This window comes from Frankliniella occidentalis, unplaced genomic scaffold (assembly GCF_000697945.3).
Source record: "Frankliniella occidentalis isolate FOCC.00 unplaced genomic scaffold, Focc_3.1 Scaffold61, whole genome shotgun sequence".
NCBI lineage: Eukaryota > Metazoa > Arthropoda > Insecta > Thysanoptera > Thripidae > Frankliniella > Frankliniella occidentalis.
Genome location: NW_026267191.1, coordinates 1,323,955 through 1,334,194, shown reverse-complemented (window position 1 = coordinate 1,334,194; position 10,240 = coordinate 1,323,955). Strand labels below are relative to the sequence as shown.

The 10,240-nt window shown below is 47.5% G+C and overlaps 3 protein-coding genes across 4 annotated transcripts in view; 2 read left to right on the top strand and 1 right to left on the bottom strand.

Moving 5' to 3' along the window:
• Positions 1 to 1,879, bottom strand: part of LOC113217065 (protein enabled) — an 8,183-nt gene extending 6,304 nt beyond the window's left edge. The window contains exons 1-6 of the mRNA XM_052267952.1: positions 1,690 to 1,879; positions 703 to 868; positions 469 to 624; positions 281 to 384; positions 153 to 202; positions 3 to 73 (exon numbers count right to left, since the gene is read on the bottom strand). Coding sequence (XP_052123912.1) covers positions 3 to 73; positions 153 to 202; positions 281 to 384; positions 469 to 624; positions 703 to 868; positions 1,690 to 1,694 — 552 coding nt within the window. The 5' untranslated portion in view covers positions 1,695 to 1,879. The remainder of the gene's footprint in view (positions 1 to 2; positions 74 to 152; positions 203 to 280; positions 385 to 468; positions 625 to 702; positions 869 to 1,689) is intronic.
• A 112-nt stretch (positions 1,880 to 1,991) lies between these two features.
• Positions 1,992 to 6,202, top strand: LOC113205296 (GTP-binding protein Rheb homolog). Its single transcript, XM_026420862.2, has 5 exons — positions 1,992 to 2,190; positions 2,670 to 2,741; positions 2,826 to 3,033; positions 3,116 to 3,245; positions 3,447 to 6,202. The coding sequence occupies exons 1-5, from the start codon at positions 2,142 to 2,144 to the stop codon at positions 3,534 to 3,536; spliced, it is 549 nt and encodes a 182-aa protein (XP_026276647.1). The 5' UTR covers positions 1,992 to 2,141; the 3' UTR covers positions 3,537 to 6,202.
• A 136-nt stretch (positions 6,203 to 6,338) lies between these two features.
• Positions 6,339 to 9,980, top strand: LOC113205311 (pro-resilin-like). 2 transcript variants are annotated; one of them, XM_052267962.1, is made up of 6 exons: positions 6,339 to 6,586; positions 7,070 to 7,255; positions 7,676 to 7,973; positions 8,034 to 8,095; positions 8,239 to 8,445; positions 9,170 to 9,980. In XM_052267962.1, the coding sequence occupies exons 1-6, from the start codon at positions 6,541 to 6,543 to the stop codon at positions 9,223 to 9,225; spliced, it is 855 nt and encodes a 284-aa protein (XP_052123922.1). In that variant the 5' UTR covers positions 6,339 to 6,540; the 3' UTR covers positions 9,226 to 9,980. The 2 variants fall into 2 exon arrangements, with proteins under 2 accessions (XP_052123922.1, XP_052123921.1); XM_052267961.1 differs by having other exon boundaries at positions 7,676 to 8,095.
• Positions 9,981 to 10,240: the final 260 nt, after the last annotated feature.

Below are 10,240 nucleotides of genomic sequence, written 5' to 3'. Positions count from 1 at the left end.
GCCTGGGGGGCGGGCGGCGCCGAGGAGGTGCGGTGGTGGCCCGGGGGAGTCGCGGCCTGGGGGCTGCTCAACACTATGGACAGAAAAGTGTGTAAGTTTAGCAGTGTGTGTCTGAGGAACGTCAAGAGAACAACCCACTGGAAATTACTTACTCTGGGACTGTTGAGACATGCGACGTTCCATCTCCATATTTTGTGTTGACCTAAATTTAAAAAAAACCAATGTTATTGACAAAGTGTATTGTGATCTTCACGTAATTAGAACCAATAATTTTACATGCCTGTATCCACCCATGTCATCATCATATTGACCATTGCTTTGAACATATTGTTGAGGTGGAGCAGGTGGAGGAATGGGATTCCTGTTGATACCACTCGCCAACACCTAGGTCAAAGGAAAAAATTGAGCTTGGTACTACTACCTACTAAAACAATATCGGATTGAAAATTAAAGGAAGCACTTCCAAACCTCAAGTGCGTGAATCATGGCACGTGCAAATGCATCTGCATCTTCTTTACTGCTAAAATTGAGGCCATAAACATGCTTGTTATCTCGCCATTGATGAAAGGTTTGAGTCGCTTGGTTGTATTTAAGACCTTTCAGAATGGCACAGTTAATGACAACCTAAAAAAAAAATACAAAAAGATTAAGAATAAGCCATTTCAAAGCATCATCCAAAAATTTAAGCAAAAATCTACTAACCTCATGATCTTGTAGTTTTCGGCCAACTACTCTAAAGGTGTTATGGATCTGATGATGGTATATATGCACTTTCGACATCCCTGAAGTTCCTCCACTGGGAATCCATTTCTTATTGATGTCATCATACACCATCACCGAAGCTCTCGCAGAGGAAATACTCACTTCACTAAAAGAAAACAGTTGTAAGCGTGTTAGCATCAAAATAACAGTTGCGTTTCACAAACAACATTAATTTTGACTTCAGAGAACCAGGCAGCACAAGCACAACAGGTACAAAAATGCAGCAGAGAACTAGGCCACTGCTACAGAGATCATCAACAATGCTTGGTGCATATTGCGACAGAGGGTGTCAAATGTCGCACCTGCTGCTCATGGTGAGTCAGCCCCAGCCAGGTGTCCAATTACACCGCACAAGGTGAGCACATCCACACATTCCACTAGAGGGCATCAAAGACTAAACATTTGTGCCCACGTCTCAGCAAGACCCACGCAGAGAAGGCAAAGCTCCGACGAGCCCGATGTGCACCACCCACCTCGCAGGCCGCGGGGGAGGGGGCCGCAGCTTGCCGGCCCGGCCCCGGCCGCACCCTCTGGCTGCGCAACCCTCCCCTAGCACGCCCTGCCCTGCCCCGGCCCCGGGCTGCAACCCGCAACACAACCGCTTGCAATCACGTTGGGCTCCCCAGGGGGAAGACCTAGGGCCCGTCCGCCAGGAACCCGACGGCAACGGGTAGAAGCACCGAGTGACGGCGGCCTAGCCTGGGGCCCGAGGCACACCAACAAACAAGCAGACAGTACCAACAACCTCCCATCCGACGGGGTTGGAAAGGGGTTCCGAGACGAGCGCGCCTGACACTCGAAGGACACTCTACCCGGGGGACGGGAGGGCGTGTTCGGGCAGCCAACCGTTGAGGATTTCAGGCGGTTCAACGAGGAAATTCGATGGGAGCAGGAAGCCTAACCGAGGGATCGTCCTCACGAACTTACCTCATTTTCGTGCAGTTTAAAGGGCGCTCAGGGTTCCACCCGCAAGCATATCACACACGGCACTTGACTCTCCACTTGCGAGGGCAGAAATCGTGTCAATTTCACAATTTTATCCTGCAAAATCGTCCACTAAAGCGAATGCATTCCAGATAATGTCGTCTTCTCACGCCATATTTGTTATCGACCTGCCCTGCCTCAGTCATCACCACCACCACCTCCACCACCACCCCCGCACTCTCGAGCCGCGTTCGATTGTATCGAAGTGAACAACGAGTCCAAAACACTCCCCCCGCCCCTCCCCTCTCGCCTCACCTTCGCCACAACATCGCCTCGCCATTGAACACGAGCAGCACAGCAGAGCAGCAGCAAAGAGTTAATTCAGCAGCGATTTGCCTTGTTTCCATACATTCGGACCAAGTTTTAATTGAAGTTCGTAGTCTTTATTATTGAAGATGCCTCCCAAGCAGCGCAAGATTGCCATCATGGGCTACCGTTCAGTGGGTGAGTAAGAATCGCCTACGCCTCGCAGACCTATTGGAGGTTAAAGTTGTAGCCTTGTAGGCCTCGATCTGCGCAGATTGTTTCTGACCTTGTCATCCTTTTTTCTATTTAATCTCCCTCGTCATTTAATTTCACATCCTTTCCGCGGTAATATAAGGGACGCTAGTCTTAGCTCTCCCTCGCGCTGTGTTTGTATTATCGTCTTTGAAATTATATTTTTAAGGGATTGTTTACATAACACATTTGTATTTGTGTTGTAGACAACCTTTCACTGTCTTGAAGACTCTTTTCACTTTTCCTTATCTTACCAAGTTGCTATCTCACTCCTAAATTCAAGGCCACCGTCAGGGGCTGTTAAATTTGTTGGAATCATCTATTTATCTGCCAGTGTTCGTTGGTTCAATGCCAAAATTTGTGCAATGCTCTATATCATAATTATCTTGGCGTGATTTATTCCTTGAGGTACCTTTCATTTACAGGGAAATCTTCTTTAAGTATACAGTTTGTTGAAGGACAGTTTGTGGATTCCTATGATCCAACCATTGAAAACAGTAAGAAAGACCTATGGTTGTCTTGATGATTTATTACTTTTCACTGTATAATGTAATTCAAAATACATAAACTTATTCCTACAGCATTCACAAAAGCCACTAGAGTAAACAGCCAGGATTACGATGTCAAAGTAGTTGATACTGCAGGTCAAGACGAATATTCAATTTTCCCTGCACAGTACTCTATGGATATCCATGGCTATGTTTTGGTTTACTCGATCACCTCAATGAAGTCCTTTGAAGTTGTTCAGGTCATATATGATAAACTTCTTGATATGACTGGAAAAGTGCAGTAAGTATGCAAAGCCGAAAGTGAGTTAATTCTGAATCATATTGTTTGAAAGGAGCCATTCATAATAATTTGTTTTTGCTAGCCTCCCAATTGTACTAGTTGGCAATAAGACAGACTTACACATGGAGAGAGCCATAAGTAATGAAGAAGGGAGGAGGTTGGCATCAGGTTGGAATGCAGCTTTTCTAGAAACATCAGCCAAGCAAAATGAGGTGAATGTCTTGACCAAAACTAATGATTGCTTCTTAAAACCTTTTTCCTATCTTCTTGTGGCTTAAAAAAAAAAATGTATATTGTAGAAGACGCGCGTACTTGTAGAATATTAGATCTTGAAATTCTTGCTAGATTGAGTGTTGAAGTAAATTACATGTTATGTATTATTTTTGATTAATGTGTTACCTTTAATTTTTCAGTCTGTTGGAGAAATATTCCACACTCTTCTTCTGGAAATTGAAAAAGCAAATGGAAATGCACCAGAGAAATCATCCTGTGTTATTTCTTAAATCAAGGGTACAAGAAAATTTTAGCTTTAATTTTGCAGTTCATTTCATGCACAACTGTGAGACTGAGGCCTGAAGTGTTTCTCTAGCTAATGTTGGAGCAATGTCACAATAGTGATAATAAGTGTATTCATTGTTATAGTGTTCCAGCATCGGTGTTTGTTGTTATCACTGTTACCGACTATGACCAAAGATCCTTCAACCCCAAGATTCATTTGCACTGGCCTGTTAAGGACAAAGTTCCCTGTGTAAGGCCTTGGCTATTTTATATCCTAGACAAGATATTTGGTCATAGGCGGCAACGTAACCTTCTTGTTAAAGGTGTGCTGATTTAGTGAAATGCCATATACCAGTAAAACTTACCAGTGAGTTAACTTGATTTCTTGTTTGTTTTGCGTTGCAGAAGACTTTTTTTTTTTTTGTCCAATGTTTTTATCTAAACTTCATGTGATGTTCGCATTCACTTCCATTCAGATAAGTCAAATTTGGTCTCCATTGAAAAATTTGTGGCAATCTATTAACGCAATGAGTCCCACGTGACCACATGTGTGGTCACAATAACCCGTGTTTGCTCGTCCCCTCTGGGACTCAATGTGTTAAGAAGGATAATATTTCCATGTGCATCCCATTCTAGGTCATATAGCCTTCTCACCTAGGTTTCTATCTCACTTTTACAATTGGGTATATATATAGAATTTTCTTCACTACAGCTGGTTGAAATTTTCTATGCATAAGTGCCACCAGATTTAGAAAATCCTTATCCATCTAAAATCTAATTTTAAAAATTGTAACTCCACTTTAAATATACTATGCACTTTTGTGCAGATTTTGTGCAGATTTCTTATGTAGTGATATTTGTGTCTCCTAATTGAGTGCCAATGGTAATTTATCCCACAGTTCTTTGTTTCATTATCAACCATTTTCATTTCATATTTTGGCCATCGTTCTTGTATTGAATGGTGTTGCTTAGAACTAGTGTAGGTTTTCATGGGTCCACTTTGTATAGTTTTACAACCCTGCTCTAGTTTAAATTATAAGAACTTTCATGATTCTAAGTCATTTTTGAGTTTCTCTAAGCTCTGCATTTTGCTTACTGAACTGCAACCACATATTTCTCTGAACAATGTCTGTTTTTAACCTCATGTCTTAAGCTTTTATGTGATAGCAGATCTTTGATCTCCTAATAGAATGAAAATTTAAAGTAGAAACAGGGTTTTACAATCATTACATATGTTCTCTCTATGGTATGTCTTAATGTTCTAGTTTATTTTGAATGGTTTTAGGTGTTTGTGTAGTTGCTTTACCTGAAATCTATACCCTGTTTATCTTTGTCTCAACATTGAATGAAATTGATTTGGGTTTTTCCGCTAATTGATTGGGACTGCATTGTAATACTTAAAATTATTGTTGATCTGTTTCAACTTGTGAGAAATGATAAACAGGTTGTGCTATTGCTGACCTTTTTGAAAGGGATATTTTGATAGTAGGCTTTGTGTGCTGATTGTTTGAGGACGCTTTTTTGATAATTTACTTCTATTTTGAAGTTAGGGGATGTAAGCAAACAAAGGATTCCCATAAGAAACATGTGGATTGTCAAATGCAATAAATTGCATGGCTGTTTGAGACCTGAACAAACTTACTTCAGTGCTAGACAGAGCTTCTTTACAATAACCTTTATGTATTGCTCATCAATCTGCCTAAGATACTAAAATCTGATGTTATGCCTGACATATTGAAGCATTTAAATGCTATTGATACTTTATTTGCAACAATTTTTTGTTGTTAAATAGGGTTATTTTACTTTTATAGCAGGGTTATTGCAATAAATGTGGTGTAACCAAATCATAGTTTTAGCAGGTTTCAATGGGCAATATTTCCAATTTTGTATTACCAATTTCAAAAACAGTAATTTTCTTCTAGAATCTTTGGTTTTAAAAGAAGTAACTTAAATAATGTTCATGTGTTTTATTGAGGTATTCAGTTGTTGGGTCCATTTGTTTTTGTCACAGAGTATATTTTGTTGTGCTGTCCTTTACAAACATTTTCTTGAATATGTAAAGTATTGTTTAGAGGATTTGGTTCTGCAACCTTTGTCATCTTTATGCATCCCTAAAAAAAAAAACACTAAAAAACAAAAACAGGCATAAAAACACTATTTAAGTGTGGGGAAAACTTTGACCAAATCTGTCTCTTCTTTTCCATTATTGAGTAATGTCAGGCCTATTGGGTACAAATTTTGTGGATTCCTCATGTTTCAGAAATATTTGACCTGATTATAGTTTCTCTATCCAATTAATTTATGGTAAGCCATACTGCTGTTCTTAACAAATAATGAAGTCTGCGGGAATGATGAAGAAAATTTTTAAAGTTTACTTTCTCTTTGAAACTGAAAGTGACAAACATGGGTTGTTCTTTTTAAGGAAGTGTCCCATGCCTTTTCACACAAGTTGTCTTTTATTCCTCGTGTCAGAATTGACATTTTGTTATTTAAATTATTTATGGCAATGGGATGAAATGTACTCAATCACCTGTTGGGTGAGTTTCCTATTCCTGTTTGTGTCGCAGATTATGTTTGTGTGTGAATGTGTGATAGTGTGACTGTGTGTAACTATATTGTTGATATCTAAATGTACATTATGATAATTATGCATTAAAGGGTTGGAACTAAATCCTTTCCCCTCTTTATTATTCTCCATTTTTGACGCGTTTCTCCTCTTCCCCTGTGACGCTTTTGGCCGGTGGGGGTGGCACGGCTAGCGGCTGGCGCCTTGGAAGCGTCGCCGCCGAGTTGAGGGGATTCACCCGCCCCGCCTCTGGAGGCTGCCGCGGGCCGCGGGCCGCGGGCTGGTGGGCTGGGCGAGCACGGGCCTAAACGCCGCCACGCCCGGTCGGGTCTACGCCGAGCCGGACTGGGCAGTCTGCGTGAGCGCACCGGTGCGACCACAAGCCAACCAACGGGGAGCAGCTACTCGACCGCACCCGCACGGACCGTCGCGTCGTCGCCACCATGACGAGCTTCACGCTGTTGGCGGCGGTGGCCCTGGGGCTGCTAGGTGAGTGTCACCTCCTCCTCCTCCTGGGGGTGGGGTGGTTCCCAACCCGCTTTCCGGTCCCGCTCACAACACTCATCTGTGACGCGCCAAGCAATGCCATGACGTCACGTTCTGACGTCAAATTGGTTGACAACCTTGGGTATCATCGTAAACCGGTCGTAACTGTAGGAAGTCACCGGGGCGACGCCGAGACCAGCCTGGGCGCTCCCTCCGCGAGGACGGCTGATGTTCCTGCGCGGAGTAAAATCGCTTGCTTAATTAAGTTCAACTAATACTTGCTAGCTTTAATTTTCTCCGTGGTTACTGCGCGCGCGTAATGGTGTTTCCAAAATACAGGCGCTCGCCCGTCTTCCGTTCGTTTATGCAAATATGCTCTTTGTGTCTCCTCTGTTTGGCGAGCCAACAGTAACAAGAAGGATGAGTGTGCTTGTGTTCGCGGTTTCGCGCACCCTCTCTCACACCTGGCCGGTGGCCTTCTTGCAGTGCTGGCGGAGGCGGCGCCGGCGCCATGGGCGCAGTTTGACGGGCAGCGGAGGGGCGCTGCTGGTCGCGGAGGCCGCGGCGGAGTCCGCCCCGGAGGTCCTGGAGGACGTCCCGGAGGGCGGCCGGCAGGCGCCACCGACAACCGCTTCGCGACGAGCTGGCTCACGTCGGACTGGGAGGACGCCGGTAACGCCCAGGGATTTCTCGTCGATGCCGGCGACAGACGCCCCAAACAGAATGGCTTCCTCAATGGGTTTCCCGCTAACGGCTGGGCTGGTGCTGACGACGGCGGGGTCGGTCCTGTCTACCCTGGGATCGGCCCTGCAAACGCTTGGCTCGGCCCTGCAAACGGTGGGGTCGGCGCTGGGGATGCTGGGTTCGCTGGCGATGGCTTCGGCGATGATGGGGGGCTAGGCGCCGGCGGCGACCCGGGCGTCCTGCCGCCGCAGGGGCAGCACTGGGGCGCGGGGCCGGCGAACAGCCCCGGTGGAGGCAACTTCGGTGACGGGGGCTTCGGTGGCAACGGCAACGGCGGGCAGTGGGGAGGGGACGAGTGGGGCGTGGGGGCGCGACCGCCCAAGAGTAACAACGGCAATCCCTCGGCAGGGGGAGCGGGGGCCATCAACGGCATCGACCTGAGTGGCAACCCCTGGCTCAACGGCCAGGGCGGCATCGGCCAGGGCGGCATCGGCCAGGGCGGCATCGGCCAGGGCGGCAACGGCCAAGGCGGCAACGCCTGGCAAAACGGCCAAGGCAACGGCAATCGACCGGGAATCAACGGCCAGGGAGGCAACCCCTGGCAAAACGGCCAGAACAACGGCATTCGGCCGGCAAACAACGGTCAGGGAGGCAACTCCTGGCAAAACGGTCAGAACAACGGCAATCGGCCGGGCACCAGCGGCCAAGGAAGCAACCCTTGGCAAAATGGTCAGAACAACGGCAATCGACCGGGCACCAGCGGCCAGGGAAGCAACCCTTGGCAAAACGGCCAGGGCAACGGCCAAGGCAACAACGGGAATCTCGGAGGTGAGTCGCACAACACTTCAGTCCTGGGGATCAAAGTTTTACGAGCACTATCTTTAAACTCTGGGCTACATCAGTTATTAATGGAAGCTGCTTATTGAATGGGGAAGTGCAACCAAGGTAATGATAAATGTGTCCTTCCCCAGGCGCTGGTCAGCAGCAGCAGGCGCGGCCGACGCAGACGCAGCGGCCCAACACCAACCCCAGCGCCATCCAGGGCGTGCGCCCGCCGTCCACGCCGCGGCCCGACTGCGGCTGCCAGGTGACGGGCGAGTACAACCCCGTGTGCGGCACGGACGGCGCCACCTACAGCAACCAGTCCGCGCTGCGGTGCTCGCGGATCTGCGCCAGGAGTGAGTACAACAGTGGGCCGTCACGTGGAAAGTGTATCAACTCCGTAGATCGACTTTGCCATAGCTTATTCAGTCAAACGCTGCTATGTTGCCAGCGCTGCTCTGAAATGCAGGGCCGTGTGGTAAACTTACCCCATAGGGGTGCACCCACATGCCAGTGGCGGCATTTCTGTACGCCAGGCCAGGCTTTCATTGAGAAGCCGCGTGTCAAAGGGCCTCGGCAGGTGGGTGGGTGAAGCTAGCTTATTTTCCCCATTCGAAGGGGTTCAGTTTCAATGTGAGCGGATTACCCCCCCCCCCCCCCCCTAATGGCGCGGTACCCGCCGGCGCCCGCTGGCTCTGCGAATGCGAGCGAGAGGGGATGAGTCTCTCTCGTGTCGCGTCCGTCGCGCCGTCGCCGCCGCGGGGACTGCCCGCTTCGGCCGTCCGGGGAATTCCCGCCCCGCCCTGTCTATGATACGATGACAGCGGACATGCCATCATACGCTCGCCAAAAGTCATCGCATAGCGCTTCGCACTCGTGTGTTTCTTTTTCCCTGCTCCGATAGCTCCCAAAGGAGTTGCCATGATATTTTTACCCCGGAGTACATTTATGTGGGGCCCCTAAAGAGTTCCGGTGGTGGCCTTGAACCTGATAAGCGCGGCATGATATTTATCCCCCTCCCCCTCCCCTTTGCGGTCCGGTTCCTGCCCTGCTCACCTCTGGTCGTTGCTCTGTCTGCAGGCTCGCTCGCCGTCAAGCACCTTGGCGCCTGCACCACCCCGGCGCCCACCAAGTAGCCGGCGGAGTGCTCCGCTTCGCATAATTAGAATGTACCTTTTGTAAAAAAAAAAGAAGAAGTTTTTCTGTTGTTGTTTTCTGCCGCCGCCCGGTTCTTTGTATTATATGACCGGGCTCTTTTTCTGCTGCCGCGGCGCGCTCGAAGAAGTCGTCCTTCCACCGACGTAACTGTGTATTTATGTATTTATTATTGTCAACGTGTGTCTGTGTGTGTAAGTGTGTAGGTATGTGTAAGTGTGGTGTCACAATTATGTAATTATGTATGCTGACTGACTGATAATTTAGCGTTAATTAATTTTGGCGATACGCAAAGGGATCAGTCAGAAGAGTACGTCCGTCATTCGACGCTACAAACCTGCCAAGTTCAGCCCTACAAGCTCTCAGAGCGCCTGGTAGGTAGGCAACGTCCTGCCTGCAGTGCATTCTTGTACTGCGGGGTGGCCTACCTCGAGTCTCGCAGGCGCTGAGCTCCCGTGATGTGCAGAATGAATCTGGGTAAAAAGGGACGTACTTTCTGGACGATCTCAAACGGGGTGGACCGAAGTCGATCCGGAAACATCTTCCAACTCTCTCCCCCCGCCTCCTCTCCCTCTCGGGCGTGGGGTGAGTGAAAGGCGCAGAAGGCAGCCGATGTCAGTCTTGATCGCCTGCCAAGTGAAGGGTAGGCAACACACCGTATCGTGTGCCATTGTGATTCCAATTATCTTATCGTCATTTCGATGTGTGTTGTAATAAATTAGTGGCCAAACTTTGATTATTTTCATTTTCTTTGCCTCGAAACCGGTTTGTCCTTGACTTATCTAAACTCAAACTGAGTGTAGATAGTGTTCGCTACTCGCGGATAAGACGACGTTTTTCTCAACTCGTCAATGTGGTCCGGGCGCTTTAAAAGTAGCAGTTAAAGGCGGAAAAAAATGAGAGCGGGGACGCAAACTTTTAGAACTTGTCTTTTGTATTACAAGAATAATCACAGTATAAAAAATAACAATTAAAATATGTTATCGGCTATTTCAG